The sequence below is a fragment of the Myotis davidii genome, unplaced genomic scaffold (assembly GCF_000327345.1).
Source record: "Myotis davidii unplaced genomic scaffold, ASM32734v1 scaffold309, whole genome shotgun sequence".
Lineage (NCBI taxonomy): Eukaryota > Metazoa > Chordata > Mammalia > Chiroptera > Vespertilionidae > Myotis > Myotis davidii.
Genome location: NW_006383013.1, coordinates 5,969,146 through 5,990,398, shown reverse-complemented (window position 1 = coordinate 5,990,398; position 21,253 = coordinate 5,969,146). Strand labels below are relative to the sequence as shown.

Genomic DNA, 21,253 nt, shown 5'->3' with positions numbered 1-21,253 from the left:
ACATTGTGATAATAAAAACCATGTGAATTAGAAGAATAGTAAAATAAATTAATGGTACCACTTTATGATGAAATATTATTCAGCCATAGAAAATCATATTTTAAAAAGTAAATATTGCCGCGCTTATGTGGGGGAAAATAGTGGTATCGGAAGGTTTAATGGAGAGTATGATGCAAGTGTCAAATATACATATTTTGTTTTAAGAAAAAGACTTTAAGGAAACACACAAAATATTAAGAGTGGCCTGGGACTAGTGTTGATTTTTATTTTATCTTTTTGTGTTTTTAACGAAGAAAAAAATAAGAAACCTTTAAACAATAAGGCTAATGAAGAATAAAATAGTTTTTTTGTATGAGGAATGGAAAGATGCTAATGGAGCACACTTTAGTCCTGTGTAAACAAGAGATTTTGATTGACAGTGTCCAGACCCTAGTGGGTAAATAATCTATTCCTTAAATTTAACTGGGCCATTTGGAAAGTACACTGACCTTCTCAGTTTCAGTATGATGACATTGTAGGTGAATAAAATGTTTAGTGTTCCTCCACATATATTTTACTTAACCTTAGGGGAGTGTCTTGCCAACAGGATTTGGCTTATGAACTAAATGCTCTTTTTAAAAGTATGAACAAAAACAGAAATTTTGAGTTTGAGGACTTGAGTTCAGCATACAAAATGCCACTCATACAACATTCAGAAAGTCACTTGTTCCTTGATTCCTTCATCTGTAAATATGGTTGTAAGTAAACTTGTTATATCAGATTGTGAGAATTAAGACAGAAGGTACATGTGAAAATATTTAGGACCAAACATATGTCAGGTTGTCACTGTCATTATGTGATTGCTGTTGTTTCTTATTTAAACATTTTCATTATACCAGTATACCACACAAAGCTGAAAATTATATCAATAATAACACTTGGCCTATAACTTTTATTAGAATTTGTTAGTCTTAAAATTTTAGACAATAAAAAAAGAATATATTAGTCTTTGTTATTTATATAATCTCTTTGCTAAAAGTACTATGGAGTAGAATTATAGATGCCTTATTTTAAGGATTTCTTTAGGAATCAAGGTGAAAATAAAAAGTCATCATGAGAAAAATAAAATTAATTAAATAGAGTAGGTTTTTTTTACAATGGCAGTTTTCTCAAAATGGATTTAATTTGAACTAATTAAGTAAAACCATAAAAAGGAAAATGCTCAGTATTAATGTTAATGATCAAATATTATGAGGCCCTTTGACTTCACATGGCATTAGAAGGAGCAGATTTAATGCACTTGGTAGACTGCACAACTGGGAAAGTATTTTATAGTTCATAAAATCAGCTGCTGAAAACTATCTCAAGATCATTTATTATTCTCTCGCTACTCAGCACTTAAACCAGAGAACAGTGTTGGTGGTCTACATTGGGCTGGGCTGGTCTTAAGGGTACATAAGCCATTGAATGTAAAAATCTGGAATTCTATCATTCCATTAGGAGTATGTACAGAAGATTGATTTTAAAAGTTCAGTAATTGTAAGACCTTATAAAGGATAAGATTTTTTTTTTTTTATCGTAATGAGCAACTTGATTTGTCTTGTTACCAATTATCTCTGTACTTAGGTCACAACCATATGTGCATTTTCCCTCCTCTTCCTCAACTTGTCCCTTTCCTCTTTCACTAGCAGGTCAGCTTCTTGGGTTAGAAATGACATTTTACTTGCAAATTCATCCCCAGAGCCTGACAAAAATTCCTGATATGTAGTGGACAACCAATAAACATTTGTAGAATGAAATAATAAATATCTAACTGAATGTTTGATAAAAACCAGGATATGAAAGTCCATTTTACTTCTCACTCCCACATTAGCCCTGAGAAAATGAAATTAAAAGTATAGGAATATAAAGTGACAAAAAATGCAAAGTTCAGAGCTCAAAAAATGCAAAAAATCTCACAAGACAAATAAGCAAGTCCTTTATACAGAAAACTAGAGGCCCGGTGCATGAAATTCATGCATGGGAGGGGGAGGGGTGTCCCTCAGCCAAGACTGCACCCTCTCCAATCTGGAACCCCTTGGGGGATGTTGGACATCCCTCTCACAATCAGAGACTGCTGGCTCTAACTGATCGCCTGCCTGCCTGCCTGCCTGATTACCCCTAACCGCTTCTGCCTGCCAGCCTGATTGCCCCCTAACAGCTCCCCTGCTGGCCTGATTGACACCTAACTGCTCACCTGCAGGCCTAATCGCCCCCAACTGACCTCCCCTGCTGCCCGATAGCCCCCAACGGCCCTCCCCTGTTGGCCTGATCACCCACCACTGCCCTCCCCTGCTGGCCTGTTTGCCCCCAACTGGGTACCTTGTCAGCCAACTTGTGGCAGCCATCTTGTGATGACGTCGTGCAATGCAACCTAGGCTTTTATTATATAGGACACTCTAGAATAGCCAAGACACTTCTGGGTGCCAAGCAAGAGAAAATTTAAGATTTTGCCCACCTCAAGCTAGCCCCCCCTCCCTGGGCCTTCACCACACTATTGTCTGTGTCCATGGACTATGCATACATATTCTTATGAAATATATCTAGCTGAAAGAACAGTTTTAGTTATTTGACAGGTCTTGGTAAATAAAGTCTTTTTGATATACTTTCCAGAAACAGAAAGTGAATGACTTTAATAACTACATTACAGTTCTTTGGCAGGTCAAGTGGGTTCTAATTCATTGTTTTCAACAAAATTGAAGGGAGGACTTGATTGAGCTAATAGATCATTACAATTATTTTTTGATGGCAGATCACTATGCAATCTTTGCATAAAACTAGGAAGGCATTCAAGAAATTGAGTGTCACTGTTACAACAAAACTATTTTCATTCTCGTACTTTTTTTATGTGAATAAGATTTTTCAGTGATTACATCTGTAGAAACAAAAAATATATATGAAATTGAACCCTGTCTTCTTTATTTTATTTTATATTTTAAATATTTATTGTTGAAAGTATTACATATGTTCCCTTTTTACCCCCTTAAACCCACCCCAACCCAGGCCTTCACCAATCTATTATCTGTGTCCATGGGTTATGCATGCATGAATACATGTTCCTTGGTTGATCTCTTCCCACCCCCACCTTCCCTCTGAGATTCAACAATTTGTTCCATGCTTCTTTGTCTCTGGATTTATTTTGTTCATCAGTTTATTTTGTTCATTAGATTACACATATGAGTGAGATCATGTGATACTTATCTTTCTCTGACTGCCTTATTTCATTTAACATAATACTCTCCAGGTCCTTCCATGCTGTCTCGAAGGGAACCCTGTCTTCTTTAAACAAAAATTAGCATTCATGCCTGGATACATGAGCTAATTCCGTACAAGAGAACAAATGGGAAGCTATACCCATCCCATTAAAACATATACTTTTGGAAGATTTGGGTTTTTTTTTACATTTAATATTTTTTTCTCAAAATTTAATACTCAATATTAATTTTAATAATAAATTAATCCACAAAAATCATAACAGAGCATTATTGCCACAGAATGCTTAAAAATCAGTTTTCTTCTGCATATATACTTTTTTCTTTTACAGAAAAAGATGTGTGTGGTATGATAAGATAGCCACTAAAAAGTCTTGCAAGCATAAATGTATTTTATATTAGAATAACAGTCTGTAAGAAAAAAAGAGTGTAAATAAATACAAAGGGGAAAGGAGTAATATAGAATGTGTGTCTTTTAAAGAGGATCTTAGTTATTTTCTAAGTGGATAAATGGTGGTAACAAATTATTGAACTATTTTAAATTCACTGAGTAAGATTATAGGAGTAATATGAGTTTTATTTGAAAATATTTACAGTATTACAAAAATTTCATTCTTTGCAACTACCTAAACCTATGATGAAAACATTTAGACAACTTAAAAATGGGGGGCAGGAGAGACAAGGTAGATGTAAAGTTTTAAAAATTATTTAGGGAATATCTACTGGACTATTTGAAAGCCATTGACTTAGAGCAAATGTGTAATTATATATTTTCAATTTGTCAGTGCTTCATCAGCTTCTCAAAATAAAGTTACCTAAAACAATCTAATCTTCCTTATTTTCAGTATATAGTTACAGAGATAATACTACTTATAGGATAAATGCTAACCATAGCTATAGAGAGAAAAGCATACATAAATGTGCCTGTGTTAAGAAAAATTACAAAACACTGGAAAACTTTTAGAAATATGATTTTTATTTTTAAAACCCTGTTAGAGTCTTTCATACATCTCTATAGGATTCCTTCAGCTAATACTAGTGGTGACAGGTTTGAACTGTGCATGCCAGTTATATTCAAGACCTTGGTGCCGCAAGGATAGGATTATGCCAATATGTCTCTATGGAAATTACTGAGTAACACTATATACTCTTATTTCACATGTTTGCCAATGGAATAGACAATGGTTGTTGGAGTTTTTATTTATTTTTAAATATATTTTTATTGATTTCAGAGAAGAAGGGACAGGGAGGGAGAAAGAGAAACATCAATGATGAGATAGAATCATTGATTGGCTTCCTCCTATAGGACCCCCATTGGATATCTAGCCTGCAACAGGGCATGTGCCCTGACCCAGAATTGAACTTCGACCTCCTGATTCATAGGTTGGTGCTCAGCCACTGAACCATGCAGGCTGGGCTGGAGTTTTTATTTTGCCTTCCTTCCTGCCCTGGATCTGGCTACTAATTGTGCTTATCCTGCTACATGTGCAGTTTACTCTACAGGGAGAGTTACTGAAGAGAGGCTGTTATTCTTTGTTAGGGCACTAAATACTGCTCTGGGGCACTTAGGAGTGCATGGGCCCAATAGAGTTAATGTACTTACTATGGTGTCCCCATTAAGCTCAGGAAATAACTGACTTGAGTATGTAAATCTGGCCAAATAACCATAAATTATTTGCAATGCCTCTTCTAAGTATTTGTAAGAATCTTGAAGCTAAGTAAAACTTGCCTTTATCTCTTTATAAAGCCAGAATCTACTGTTTCAAAACCAAAGATCAAGTTAGGTTCATTTTGGGTTTTGCCAAGGCTACTTGCCTCTCATTGAGGTTGCCTGAAAAGTTCAGTCAGATTGGCTTCCCACCAAATAAAACGCAGTGTGCTCTGTACAGTTCTGACCCAGAATCAGGTGAATCTCAGCGGTCTTGGCTGAGCTACATTGTAAAATTTTGGATTTGTTCGAACTTGACACTTCCTGGGAACCCATTCAAACTGAAACCGGAAAAGGGTTTTGCACAAACCCTGTCCTGCCCGTTCTGCCAAGTTTCCCACTGCTCCAATGTTAGCCTACCTTCTGTATATTCACATAGAGGGCAAACGGAATATCCTCATGAATCTCTCATGAGGGATCTTGCTTGCCACAATCTAGACATTCTCCTTTCACCACCTGGCCCCAAAACACAGAGCTTGTATTCTGTGTTAGTCAGTATTAAAATATGTATGTTTTCCAATAATGGGGTCATCTTCGAAGGGTTAAATTTCTACAGCGTGATGGTGCTTATGGTCCTATGAAGAAAATGCTACTTAAAACAAGTAGGCTCTTTATTCAGAGTTGCAACCTTGTGGCAAAGGGTGATGACCAATGAAAAAATGTAAGACTTCAGCCTGCAAAACTGGTTTCTTACAGCCCTGTCCATCTTTCATAAACACTGTGACACAGGGAAGATATCATTGAGAAGTTACATAATAAATGTGGCTTCCCCAGCAGATGAATTTAGTATTATTGAATTGCTCAGTGTTTGGAGGTCAGACTGGCAGTTTCATATTTGATGCTGATAAGTAGTCACACTGCCCATCTAACTGCCTTGCTTGGTAATGTATTTTAATAGTTCTGTTCTAAACACTATCAGTGACATAACACATTCTCTGGGTAAAAAGCTCATTCTTTATATTGTGAAGATAATATGAGTATATTTTGTGAAACACAATGGGTATCCTTCTGAAAAATAGTCTATATAAGAAATGCTTTCTGTTCTATTCAAGAGAGAATATATCTGGGTGAAATCCCAGAGTAATTGTGTATTAATTTGTTTTTTAAGATCCTAACTTAACAATAAAACAAAGTATTAGTATTATACGCTCAATATACATATAATTGGTGGGAATAGTGTATGTTGCACACATTTTTGAGTTGCCTTAAATGAGAAGCTGATTTGAGGGATTTTCATTTTGTGCATCTAATTTTAATCAATTACATATAAGTTTCAGTTGAAATTATATGCCTAGTTTAAATAGTATCTGATTGAGAGTCAGAAAAGCTAGGTTCTAGTCATATCTCTATGTCAGGCCCAGGACCCTGGGCAAGTTTCTTAAACTCTCTACCCTTTAATTTCCTTTTTTTTTTTAAATGATTGGACTGGACTAGATAATATTTAAAAGGTCTTCTCCCTAAAAGCTATTTTCTAGTCTAGGAGGACTTAAACATCCAAACTTTCCACTCTGCCAATAGTTGCTATCAACTATTTTAACCATATAGTATTATATTACAGATACTTATCAAATCCCTACTCTGTCTCAATAGTGTCCTAGGGCATATGGCAGATTAGGTCCATGCTGCCATGGATCTCATGTTTTAGGTAATGTTACAATTTGAAGGATTCTTAGAGATTCATGTGAAAACCCCTCACCTTATAGGTGAGAATAATGGAGTAGTTTTTTAATTGTCAAGTGTGATTTGCAATTAGACATAGTGTTCTTTTCATTAGTGGCACAGTGTTCTTTTCATTCCACATATTCCACTTGTGACTTAGAGTAATGAAGACATAAGCCAGGAACACTTTACAAGTGTCTAATGAATTATAGAAAGTGAAGAGGAAGATAATTAGCAACCAGATTCTGTATTTACCTCTAGCAGGACAAGAAGTAGACTCATAAATAGGACACTGACATTCTTGGACCCTATTTAGAATTGTCAGCACATGCCCTCACCTCAATGGTAAATGGAGTTTCATAAAGCCACTTTGATCTGTTTTTCTTCATTTTGAATGTTGGAGAGTTGGCATGTCCCTAGGTTGCCTCACCAGTTCTGTCTTGAGCTTGCTCAGTGATATTAAAAGCCTCAGTCTATGTTTTTTATCATGCATCTGTATACCAGCTTTAATTCCACTCGCACAGTGTTTATAAAGTTTAAGGGCTTTTAATAAACTTTGATCTCAGATGAAAGGCTAGGGAGGATATAAATTTTCACTATTAGCACTGTTAATATAAATATCCAAAGTTGTCTTACGTTAATTATTTAACATCAGTAAATGATTTCAACCTATCATTGCCTGCAATTACATTGTATTTAAACATCAAAGAGTAAAAGGCTAAACCAAATAGCCCTTCCCTTCCCATTATTCTCTTTAGGCTCTGTTCTTAATTATTTTGCATAGCTGGTGTTCCATAAATGATTTTCTAGAGCTTCTTCAATGTGTTTCTCTACTAGCATCTCACTCTCTCCCTGTGTCCACAGCAAAGGCCAGTGGGACATCTTTGACTTGCTTGTTTTATTGTCCTCAGATGTTAACCATAGAAGCATCATATTAAAGATAACTCACGGACTTTAAACACTTGGATTCTATAAAGTACTCCCTTTATGTCTTTTCAGAGAACTTCCTGTTTTCATCTTTATTTCTTATTTCTCAGAACTTGTTTTGCTTGATACCTCAGAGCTCCTCATTAGACATTAGTTTTTCCTTGACGAAGAATGTATTTGTTCCAAGACATGTTGGAGTTGAGTGAGAGGGTAAGGAAAAAGCCAGGTGAACTCTAGATTTCTTAGAGAAGAATCTGGATTTGGTGGACCAGGAGTTAGCAGACCTGGTTGTGAGTCCTGGCACTTTGACATGGGCAACTCACTGAATCTCTCTGAGCCCAATTTCTGTTATCTCTAAAATGGGCCCAATGCTTATCTTGTTTATCTCACAGGTTACCAAGAAGATCAAATGAGATAGTGGTTAGGAGAGTACTTTTCTAATTTTTAAAAAATATTCTTTCTTTATATATGCATCACCTTCACCAGTCTCAAGAGCAGGATATAGACTGGACAGTTTTGGCTCATTACTCAGGACATTTGAATTTTCATCCTAGTTGTGCAATGTTGGTTATGTATCTTGGCACTCTATGTTATACAGATTTCTCCTCCAAAATTCAATTCCATTTTTTCAAAATTCAGCTCTGAGAAATTTAGATTTACAATCCTTATTTAATAATCCTAATAATCTTCATTCAACATACTCCCACCCCCAGATTTGGTTGACCTGGGGTAAATCCCAGTATTTTGTAAAGCTTCTCAGATAATGCTAATGGGAAGGCAAGGTTGAGAATCACTGCATCTGGCCATCTTCGATGTGCCCTTTAAGAATGTCCACCCTGTAGAGCTTGGTATTACTCTGCCCTCATGTCTATTGCATTTGGTGCTGTTTATTTCCACTGAATTAATTTCTTGCCTTTTCAGCTGATACCACTGTGTATTCTAACCCCAGTATTTTTTTCTAATCTACCAAAACAACGGTGGTAAGATTATTTCTCAAACATTTTCCTTAAATTCCAAAAATCTAGAGTACTTAATTTTAGCATCTTATTAAAACTTAAGATTTTGTATACCTTACTTTGAAGGCAAATTTGCCCAGTCATGAATTCGCCACTTCACTAAATCTCTTATTTTAACAAAGTTACTAATTTGTAAAAACTTTCTTTGGAAACTATATGAACAATGACAAAAACAAATAAGTTTTTTGTAAATAAGTTTTTTATTGGATAAATTGGCAATTTTGTCAATTTGCTTTTGGCATGTTGACTAAGATTATGTAAACTACCCGACTCCCTCATCTCTCCTTTCTCATTTCTGCTCTTACTACCTTTGTGTTAATCCCCTCACACATACACCTTTATTCATTTCTCCATTCAACATCTGACAACCAACTACTCCATGCGAACGACAAAGTGTGGAGCATAATTCCTCTTGTAAGGCTGTGTAAGGCAAGTACTTCATAAAGTCTCAGACTTCATATCACACCCCACAAAAGTGGTTTAGGAAGGCTCAGAGAGAGGAGATGAAGAGTGTTCTGAGAAGCGAAGATAAGGGTCAAAGAAAGAGCTTTCAGGGTGGTTTAACCTTCGGTATACCACTAGCATCCATTGTACTCAGTCTTGATTTTTATTTCTTTTGGTAAGAATTTATTTTTTTACTTTTATTCGTTTTTTTAATTTCTCAAAGAACAAAGAGAAATTTTCCTTTTTTAAAAATAGGAAAAACTCATCTGCCTTGCAAAATCCATATTGGTCTGTTGAACCCAGTTATAAACCTAAGATGCATAATGGATCTTGATGTTGAAACATTTTCTTATTTTATAATACTAGAAATTATTGTATTTTTATCCATAAATTGTTTTGACTTTTGCTAGAAAAGACTAAAATAATATGAAAATGAAGGAATAACAGAACCACAAAGAAGGATGTTACAAGTGAACTATAGTATAATATTTCAGCTTACTTATTGTGCTGTCCAGTGTATATCACGAACCAAGAATCTGAGGTTTTATGTTGTTTGCAAGTTACCAAATTAGCTGACCACACTTTCATGGATGCTAGAGAAGACACCAGAAAAAGACTTTATTGTTCATAGTACAACAGGCCCCATGAGCTACATGTTTGCATTGGTTCCTTTTGCTCCCCAAGTCTTGTAGGTGCAATGTGGAAATGGGTCCAGGTGGTGGTGCACACTCAGTGAACTTGTGTTATATGCGATGAGCCCTGGGTTTATGCAACCCTCGATTTTATAAAGGTAGCTGTAGAAAACCCTATTGAACCCTTGCCCCAAACAAAGACACTGTCTCTATTTTCCAAGTCTGTTTGCTGTACAAACATCCTTGAGCAGATATTCTGGGACAAAAGCTATCACAAGACATCTAGCAATGCCATGGAGAAGTACATTCCAACAAGATACTATATTCTCTTTCAAGAAGAATTTTTTAAAGCTTTTCCATTATTATTATTACTTTTATTGAACTCAGATTGAAATTCAGAATTTCTCATTTTCTCACATAATGACAATGAAAAGAAAACTGACAGAGAAAGACATTTCACAGTTATTAGATGAATCAAAAGATGAATATAAAGAGACAGACAGTGGTACCCTAGATACTAATGATGATGGTGAAAGTGATTATATAAGTAAAAAGTCAGCTTATGAGTCTTCAAATGATAATATCCTAGATGAACTTTTGCAAACTCAAGAAACAATGATGAACACTATATTTCTAAAGACAAAAGGAAATTGGAAACTCTCATCCAGTTAGCTATTCAACAAGAAGGACTTCATCATGCAGTGTTTTGCAACAAGTGCCTGTACCAGCCCATTTTGCTCAGAGAATATTTGACAGTACTCATTCATCTTTTGTTATGTTTGTGCACCAAGATTAACTTCATTTGGTTTCTAAGTGGGCAAATATTAATATCACATTTATAAAAATGTGATTGGAAAGGAAAGATGATATGGCGATGAAAATTTTCATTGGATCAATCATACTTAGAAATCTAAAAATGAAAAATAATTAAATTATTCAGTAAAGAAGATGGCCTTATCTAAAAATATTAGGAGCTGTCACAGTTTTAGAAATACTGTGTTTTGAAGATACAAGTGCAAGAAGAACGAACAGAAGTGAAGTGATAATAAACTGGAACTCATTAGAAACACGTTTGAAATCTGGGATCAGGATTTGGAAGATGGTGTTTTCCAGGATTGGGAATGACAGTTATTCAGTGGTCCGTAGCAGTCATACTTTCAAACCTGGAGAATGTGTAATATGCTTAAATTCTCATTAAAATGTCTACTAAAGTTATTTTTTACTCTATTTTCTCCAAATTATTTATCAGCAACTAAATTATTTGTTTAAAAAATTGGAACAAATAATAAATGGTGACTACTAATTTTCCTGGTATACTAAAAAGTAAGCAAAAGTACATTGTTTTCGTCCAGGATCTGGGAGCAAACTGTCATTCTGTATCCCCACCTTTTTGTTTTAAGTTGTTTATTTGTTTTTGTTACAGATGAATCTCCTGTGGTCCTCACAGTGTGCAAGTTACAATGAACTTCAAGTGATATTGCCGTACATCTGATGGACCCATTTTTCACTATTGATAGCCACCTTGTTTGCATCTCCAGGAAGTTCTTTTAAGCACTGAATTTCCTCTAAGTTTGAGAGGGAGAGAGCGTATATGCCTCAAGTAGGGCTTTGAATGACTTTGAGATATATACCTATGTCTGCACCTTCTTAGAAATAATTTAGAGCAATGGTTCTCAACCTTCCTAATGCCATGACCCTTTAATACAGTTCCTCATGTTGTGGTGACCCCCAACCATAAAATTATTTTCATTGATACTTCAGAACTGTAATTTTGCTACTGTTATGAATCATAATGTAAATATCTGATATGCAGGATGTATTTAGGAGACTCCTGTGAAAGGGTCGTTCGACCCCCAAAGGGGTCGCGACCCATAGGTTGAGAACCACTGATATAGAGCAAAGCTCTCATCTCTAGTCTCCAACTGAAGATGTGGGGAGTAGGGAAGGAGATGGCAGGGGAAGCAATATAAAATACTTCAAATTTCATCTTTCTCATTGATACTTCTCATGGGTGTTTTGTCCTAGAATATCCTAAGAAAATGTGGGGAGCAGGAGTCCTCACATAATTTAATCTTATTGTTGCAATGTCATTATTTCATTTAGAGTATATCCCAGAATTTACACACCCAGATTCACTTAACAGCATATGGGATTATTCTTAAATGCAAATTATCCGATCTTTCACATTAGCAAAATTTTAAAATGGCATCTCATGTATAGAACTACTAGATGACCTAGAAGCAATTGTAGCACCAAATATAATAAATATTTATTTATTTATTTATTTATTATGTGTTAACACCATAGAACAGCAAGGCATAATCCCTATACTTAAAATTTCCCAATTAAATGTGGGGCGGGGGGGAGAAAACAGTTAATGAAAAATTGCAATGTAATATACACATCTCTTGCTGTTGCCCTAATAATTTATTTCCATTCAGGAATGGAAAAAATATGTTTGATTTCAATCTGGTCAGCTTGAGCAGAATGAAGTATGATATAGTGATATTATAGTTTGATTTGTACATAGCAGGTGTTTACTAAGTGCTTGTTGGATAAAGGAAAGACTGAATATCCTATCCAGTTTCTGTATAAGTGCCGTGTAGTCCTGACTAATTTCCAGAGTACTGCATATTTTCTAGGTCTCATAACTTATTTTAAATGTCCAAAGTCATATGCTTTTGGCTACTTATTTTTTAAAACGTGTCTAGTAAAGGCTACAGAACTTGTTTTAGTTGAGTATGTTAAAATGAAGTGAGGCAGGGAGCGGGGGAGCCTCAGTGCAAAATTTCAAATTGTTTTGGCAAGACCAACTCCTTTTTATACTAACCACCAGGGCACAAAGCGCCATTGTTATACAACTGAATGAATGCATGGCTTTCATTTAGGGAAAAAGAAGATGAAAACTTTCTAGCAATCAAAGTTTCAGGAAAACAGTCAGTTGTGGCAAATGTCAGGTGAATTTGCTCACCAAATAATACTGGCAGCTGGATTCTGCCCATTGTTTTTCTGCTCCATCTTTCACAGCCAATGGCTAAGCAGTCAGAAACTGGCTGATATATATGTGTATGTGTGTGTGTGTGCATTTTCTCTTATTTAAACGTGTAAAAGTATACATAAATATAAATATCTATCTATATATACATTTGCACATGTCTTCTCTTGCCCTTCTGTTCAGCCATCAGGACATCCCTTAGCAGAACATCTTCACCTACTTAGAGTTCACCTTTAGTGAGCTGTCTACCAAAATGCATTGCTGTAACTTCAAATGATTGGTTCTTGGGATTCCTTAAGAGATAGTTGAGTTGAATTTTTGATGGCTTTACACTATTCTGGACAGTCATTACTTTGGCAGCAGAGGGCCAGGAAAATTCTTTGTACAAGATCCAAAAGAGTGTTTCTAAGTATTCAGAAAAGGATTAATTATGAAAGCAAACTTTAAAGGTATAGGCAGAGTTGATCTCAGTTATTTTTGAATTAATTCTCAAAGCCACAATGATAAAAATAAAATCCCTCACCTGACTTCTATTTAGATCTGACCTGCCTGTCACCAGCAACTCATCCATATGGGGGGATTAACTGTTCACATGCGCTTTCAGCATCCAAGTGCTGTGTGTGGAGCAATGGAAAATGATTACTTTGTTCTGTCATTCTCCTCGAGAACACAGGGCATCTCTGAAAAGAAAACAACCCTTTATTTTGAGAACAGAGAAGATTAATTATGGTCACCTCACCGAGGTGCTGTTAAGTAAATTAGCCTGGACACCACCTCACCAGAACAATTATTCCTTTTCAGAGTTCTGTATCAGGGCCCTCAGTTCCATGTTAAATACAGAAGGTGAAAATGGAATTGCTTACTTGAATGTGACTTGACACCTTGGGGTCAGGGATTTGCAGTATCTAGAAAACGATCAGCATTTCCAGTGTCTGCCCTCTGTACCGTCCCCGTCATGGCCTAGCATGGCTAAGCCCCTGTCATCTCATCCACAGGAAGAGGTTGCTCTTCACATCACACTCTGCGGCTTTATCAGATTAGGTACACAAAAAGGTTTTGTTCGCGTCTTTGTCTCTTTAACTTCTAGATCATTTGATGCAACTTTACTGTCCCTCATTTTTCTTCCAGTTTTTTTTATTATTATTTCTTTAATTTGAATCTATTTAGAAGCATTCTCTGTCCTCAAAAACAATCATTTTTTAAATTCTATCTTTAAAGATAATCTGTGCTATACAGTAAACCCTTGATTTTGCAGACCTCAATTTAACCAACTTTTGACTTAAAGACAAAATTCCTGGTCTATATGTCATATTGAAAATTAATATTCTGTTAATTTTAAAATGCTTTCAACCAAGATTTCTTATATTTAAATTAACAGGTTATATTTTTCATTATTAACTCACTGTTATTTTTAACAAATTTTTGCGAATAGGCCATATGTTGGAAAAAAACACTGATAATTTCGCCAACATATTACATAACTACAACCATAGTCTACATATTTAAAGGGTCACCGCTGGTAAATAATATTCCTCGAATGATTAGCACGTATTCACACCGCGTCGCTCCCGGTAATTGGTTCTGTTATTGCATGGCGTGACTTTCTGCAGCAGTTTTAACTGTGTCTGCAAAGTTCCCATGTGCACTAAGCCACGCCCAGTCGTGTGCATTTGTCTTACTCGTGGTGGCTGATAAATGCACACATTTACTAGACCTTCAGTATAAATTCAAAATTACTATAAAACATATAAAAAACTTTTCTATGAAATTATACTTTTCATACATAATTTTAATTACACAAATGTGTCTACATAAGAATGAACAAACTAATTTGTCAATTTTTTAATATATGTATTCAGAAAACCTACTTGATTAAATACCGGACACCCCATCACCCAAATTAGTCTATTATATCAAGGTTTTACTGTATTTTTCTTCTCTGTGCTCCTTTCTCCTTCAACTCATTCCTTTAAAAAAAAATCCCCAAATTAAACTAATAATAAGGTCATAGGTTGGCTATAACATAACTTGGTTATGTCTAAAAAATAAGAAAGCAATAATCTGGAATGGCCGATTCTGTAAATTTCATGTAGTTCATCACTTAAAATATTATTTTGGCCCTAGCCAGTTTTGCTCAGTGGATAGTGTCAGCCTGCATACCAAAGGGTCCCAGGTTTGATTCTGGTCAAGGGCACATACCTTTGTTGCATGGTCCTCCCCAGCCTGGACCCTGGTCAGAGCCTGTCCAATCAATGTGTTTCTCTCACATCGATGTTTCTCTCTGCCTTTCCTTCTCTCTTCCAGTCTCTCTAAAAGATCAATAGAAAAATATTCTCGAGTGAGGATTACAAAAAAAGAGATTATTTTGAATGAGAGAAAATACCCCAAAAGCCTTCTTTACCAAGTTTTCCAAGGAAGATATGCTATCCTCAAATTTTATACATTGTTGCTTTTTAAAGAAGGTCTAAAATTGTGTTGCAAAACAAAATATAATTTGTTGACAAAACTTCTTCTGGATTTTAGCTCACATATAGGCACTGATGTCATATTGCCATATTAGGTGGTATTTTAATTGAGTAAGCCTTATGCACCTCTTACTCCAAGATGCACTAAACACTTCTAAGTGGGTGTCTGATCTTTAGCCCTCTCTTATAAAGCTCCATCTAGAAATAGAAGGTTTTGCTGGTAGTCCAAGAAATCCACACACCTTTGAGCACTGGGCCTCTGAAGAATGTAGCTTTGCCATCCTGTTCTCTGCTACCGTTGAGCTTGGTCCCAGTGAGTGTCGTACGCAGCTTGGATGAGAAGAAGGCCCTATGAAGCCAGTGCAGCTGTGCTGGACACAGTCACCGCAGCAAAAAGTCAGACAGTCTCCCCTTTTTATGATCTCACCCTTCCACTCCTTGAAACTTGTTTACTCAGGTCCTCTTACCATCTTTCAACCATTTGTCAAGAAAGTTTTGCAGTGGATCTCTTTCCAAATGAAATAGAATTGCATTTTTGAACCCAAATAAACTGCTCCATAGCCTTGTTTATTTAATATCTGTGTAGTGCCAAAAATGCACACGCTTACTTTAAAATAAGAATATAGACAGCCATCTTCTTTTTTTGTCATCTCAACCTCAAAACCCTTGATTCCAACAGCACTATAAGAAAATGGCAGTTGTTATACGTTTATAAGAAAATACACATCTGCATTTTTATAAAAGGAAGTGAATTTACTAAAATGTTCCTGTGGTTATATCTGTTTCTTGAGCTTTGTCTACAAGAAACAGGAATCTAAGAATAGCAGTGAAAAACCATTCTTATTCCTAATTGCTGCTATTTGTGTTGTTATGCTATATTATTTAATTTCCCGGTAATCTGAAACAAAGGGAGGATTACAGAAAAATGTGCTGTGGACCAGTTAAACTGCTCAACTCCACAGAGTTTGGTACAAGAGCCACAGGGCCTAATAGATAGGATTTCTGAACTTCACTGTTGTTTCTATCACTTGATCTTGTCCTTATACTGGAGAAAAGAAATGCAATAGCAAACTTTTGCTTTTTGATTTTTAATAAAGAGGCCAATGTTCAGTGGTTTGTATAGAACATATTAACTCTGCCTTTGTCTTTATTCAACCAAAATGCATTGAAGCCACTCTGTGGGCAGGTAGTGTGCTATACTAGTGCTAAATGTTACAAAAAAGAAAACGGGGTGTTAGTATCATCATTTGTGTGTGGATGCAGTCACTTGGTTGACTGAAATTTTTGAGCAAAACTATATGCATAACATGTTTGATTTTACAGTAAGGAAAAAGATCATTTCCTTATTTTAAAAACAAAATGTGTTTAACATTTAATTCAGATTCACAAGCTCATTTCTGAATGTGAAAAAATTATGGGATATAAAAAGGGAAATAAAGTTTTAAAACCACAAGTTTATTGGAATAATTGTTTATGCATATTTTATTCAAGGCCTAAAATGTTGCTTTAAAATGACGTGGCATTGATTTATATTATATTGTTCAAGGGCCAAGACACTTCTTGAGGAAATGTATAGTTTTACATTTTATATGCATATAGCATCGATGGTGGCTGAGACTCCTTGCTCTCCTAAACCTCTATGTTGGGGCTTATGTTAAGAAACATGCTATTTGATGAATCTTTCCTACACATGAAGAAGTGAATATAATGTTGATCAGGAGGAGCAAAATCCTCAATACTTTAAGTGGAACTTGAAAAGGAAGATGTTTGGAACTTAAAGCAATAGCGCATGACTTCCAATTTCAAAGTGGTGAAGTACCAATGTTTGTGCCTTTCTCTCAAAGAATAACATTAGAAAAATAAGAATATGAAGAAATAGAAACCCTGATTTACACATGGACAACTAGAAGACATCGGTGACTCGAAGTCAAAGAACATGGAAAGAAAAATGGTCAAGTGACTCAGAACACAGAAGGTGAAACTCAAGTGCCTGTCAAAAGGACAGCATTTGAAAGCCAATATCACCATCATTCAGAATTCCACAAAGGCTTTTGAATTGGAGGTACTATTACTGCAGGAGGAGAGGTGGAAAGGAGTACATTGGAAGCATCTGCAAGAAGGAATTTGACTTTCAACTCTCTGTCTCCCTTCTGGCCCCACTACAAACCCTGCAGAGACATACAAGTATTCTCTGGAGGAACTTTGGGTTGAAGATGAAGCCAGAGAATAGCATTGGAGAGCAATAGGAGATTTAAAATAAGATATTAGGTGAAAGTGGGTATACCAAGTAATGAGACCACCAGTTCCTAATCTTCTCTAGTTTCAGAAAAACTGAACTTCCCCTGAAGGAGTAAATCTTCATATACTCATAATTTGGAGCCTCTGCTATCCCCACCTCCCCCAAAGCCAGTGACTACCTGATTAGTCTACAATTGAATTCTGAAATTATAGGCATGATTTGCAGTAATTGATGCTGTGCTATGCATTGGTGTCTAACCGTCCCTGACATCTCATGGCTTAAAACAATAGAGGTTGATGTCTCACTCCCATGAAGTCCAGTATGGCTGAGAGCTCTCCTCTATCTTGCAGCTATGCCATATGGAGCAGGAGGCCTCCGAGGATCTCATAGCAGAGACTAGGATGGAAGAGCCCAGCACATAGGCTCTTAATTGTCTCATCCCAGAGGTGACACATGTCATAGTGCGGTGTTCAGAAACATTCACATGGAAGATGTGGGAGGGCACATGGACTATAGGTGGCCACTAACTTAACAACACTATGCAAACTCATGTCTAGATCCTCGAAAGACCCTTCACTTCTCGTGCACCAGCCATGGGACTTGTCGTTGATTTCATTTTAAATTTAAAAGCTAGTATCTATTGCTTACCTATTATGTGCTGGCCCTGTGACAGGGCTACAAATATAGATATGTGCCCTGACTGGTATGGCTCAGTGGTAGAGTGTCAGTCTGCACAACGAAGAGTCACGGGTTTGATTCCCAGTCAAGGGCATGTATGTGGGTTGCAGGTTCATTCTGAGCCCTGGTCGGGGCACGTGCAGGAGGCAACCAGTCAGTCTGTCTCTCTCACATAGATGTTTCTCTCTCCCCTCCCTCCCTTCCATTCTCTCTAAAAATATATCAATGGAAAAAATATCCTCAGGTGAGGATTAACAAAATAAAAAATAGAGAGCAGGATTGGGGGGTGGGGAGACAATGGAGGGGTTAGGATACATTTGTAATACCGTAATCAATAAAGAAAAAAATAAAAAATAGAGAAATGCATATGATACAGTCTCTAGTCTCAGGATTATTCTACGATTTAAGCTCTTCGTTTCAATTGGCTTCAAAATAACTTTTAGGTAATTTCCTCTAAGTGTTTATATTGGTAGGTGTAAATTAGTGACTCACTAGCTAATCAAAAGACTGTGTAAGTAATTGATTAATAACAGTATCTTTTGTTCCTGTCACAAATATTAATTTCAGATATTTCTCCCAAATCTTGAAAACCATCCTCTTTTCCTTTTAACTAAAATAATCATTGAGAACTCTTTTCTTCTTTATAATGGCAACATGTGAGGATCTCTAATGTGCTTCATAGATAAGTAACTGCAAATTCATCTATTTCTTGGTATTACCTTGTGGTTTATTTCTGATATTCACTGAAGCGGGTTTGCAAATTAATTTTAATACGAAATGTTCCATAGAAAGTCTCATAGAATATCAGTTGAAAGCAATTGTCCAGGAAGAGTTTTCATTTCTGAGTCAGTCTTGCAAATGAATCTCATATACTTTGTAAAAGGAAGTCACTCTTCTGATTTAAAAAGATATATTTATCCCAGAAATACTATTCTATATGTTTGTATTTGATTTTCTAAGCCTACAGCTTGAACTGCTTATAGCAGTGGTACAAATGAATTTTAGTTGTTGGGTTCTGAGAGTATTAATAAATTTTTTATAATGTTTGATTTCCATATGTTTTCTTTTCCAGAGTACCCGCGTGGCCTTGGACCATCTGGAGTCTGTGCCTGAGAAACTCAGCCTACTAGAAGGTTTCAAGGACTTCAGAGTAAGAAAGAGTTGGCTTGTCTCTTTCAGTATTTTTATTTGAGTGAAAACACTTGACATCTTTCCGACGTGCAAAGAAAATTGTAGGTAGGGAGGAAAGACCAAAAAACATTGGGACATTTCACATTCCAACGTATCAGAGATTATTGACATTTGTGACGTCAGATTGAAAATAATGGGGCATATATTAGCACAATATGGGAAAATAGGGACTCTTACTCTACCCCCAGAAGCTCATTTGGCCCTCGGAAACTTTAACTATGATTTAGAAATACCTGCGAATTAAAACAGGTTACACATTACATTGACAATAGATAACTTTTGTGAGAAATAATTTTAATTTACAAATTATCTTCTTTGAGTTTCAGTTTTTCAGAGTACTGGTGTGTTTTTTTTTGAGAGAGAGATGATGGTGCACAGGTTATCCCTGTATTGTGGCATGTGAATTGAAATCTGCGTAGAGTTTTAGATTTTATATCCCATGCCATTCATTGATAGCATGGGGTATAAAATCTAACCACAAAGCTTTTCATTAAAAATCCAATTAATTACATGTGTGGATTTACCTACTATAGTTTTTTAAAGTTCCTCACAGAGCCCTGGCATGTTCAGTTGATTGGAGCATTTTGAAAGAAGTGGTTCAGCTCTATAACCCCACATTTAAATATTACATATTTGTAATGGTGAAAGGGAGTAGCATTGAGTTCCAAGCCTCCATCCACCACAAATTGCCTAGCCTTAGGCAACTCATTCTTAGCTTTACAGGGGCTATAGCTTTTTTTTACATAAAAATGAGAACTTTGGAATTTTAATACTCCTTCTAGTTTGGTACTGTTTGGGGAACTAAGTCCCATAGATGATTTTTCTTACATACAAAAATCAGTTGCCCTCATTCTAATTTTCTAATTTCCCTCTAATTCATAATGTTGCTGTCTAAATAAATGGCTATAGTGACTATTTGCACTGTTTTAGCCTCTCCCTGCAAAATGAAGGAAAAGTAGGAAGAGAGAGAGAGACATCAGCTGAGGAAATTTTTTTTTGTCTGTGTGTGTGTTTTTTAATTTCTTTAATACCGGAATCTTTTTACCCTTTTGCTTTTGAGGTCAGATGAGATATCCTTAAGTTTAAAAATCTATGTGCTATAATAGTTAAAAAGTAAAATGTTATTTAAGAATTAGTGAAAAATAGATGCTAGTTTTAAAGGTAACATTCTTTTTGAGGCCAGGTACTACTAGATGTCATTAATGATCATCTTTGGAAAACTTCCTGTTACTTGAAACTTATTCCTTTCAACTAACAGTATCAGTCATTTCAGATTGGCACCAGGACTAGTTGTAAATAAAATGCAAATAACCAATGTGGGACTCTGGTTTATTTTTATCATGTCATCCAAAGTGACCAATTTCTTCTTCATCAATGACATATGGTTCCCCTAAGTATCTCCCTAAACTTTTATAATTGTTTATTTTCTACACACCAATACTTTTTTAAAATTTAAATTCTTTATTATTTCAAGTATTACATAAGTCTCCTTTTTCCCCCATTGACCTCTCCCCTGTTGCCCCTACCCCCCAGCACATGCCCTCACCCCCCAACTGTCTGTGTCCATTGGTTATGCTCATATGCATGCATACCATACCAATACTTTTATTCTAATTTCAAGTGTTGATTTTTCTTTCATCCACCAGTTTAGATGTGTTGTTGTTTTTCCAGGATTCCCACAGTTTTTCTGAAAGAACCGATGGGAGGTACTCCAAATACAGAGTTCCCCGAGAGTCTCTTCAGCAGCACCGAGATGAGCCCAAGTACAGAATCAGAAACTTCAAAGTAATGTCCTTTCTATACATGTTCAGTCTTAGAGTGTTTTCCATGTTCCTGGCTACTGCCCTCACAGCAGCTCCTGCAGGGTTCCTATAAGAGAAGATATTCTTCAATGCATGAAATAGATTTTCAGTTTTGTGGGAGTTGAGAATAAAAAGATAGTGCCTATAATTTTTACCTGGGAACTAATGTGTATGTTTATGCTACTGTGGAGCAATATGTTGTTTGTCCATGGGAATCGATGCAGCTTAAGAAATCCTGAGCCAGGAAACCCTGGTCTCTTGTTTGGT

The 21,253-nt window shown here is 36.0% G+C and overlaps 1 protein-coding gene across 5 annotated transcripts in view; it reads left to right on the top strand.

Annotated features, from left to right (window-relative positions):
* Nucleotides 1–21,253, top strand: part of CEP128 (centrosomal protein 128kDa) — a 397,477-nt gene that overhangs the window by 357,135 nt on the left and 19,089 nt on the right. For all 5 annotated transcript variants that reach the window (XM_015558069.1, XM_015558067.1, XM_015558065.1 and 2 more), the window contains 2 exons: nucleotides 19,066–19,143; nucleotides 20,856–20,969. In XM_015558069.1, the coding sequence (XP_015413555.1) occupies nucleotides 19,066–19,143; nucleotides 20,856–20,969 (192 nt within the window). The remainder of the gene's footprint in view (nucleotides 1–19,065; nucleotides 19,144–20,855; nucleotides 20,970–21,253) is intronic.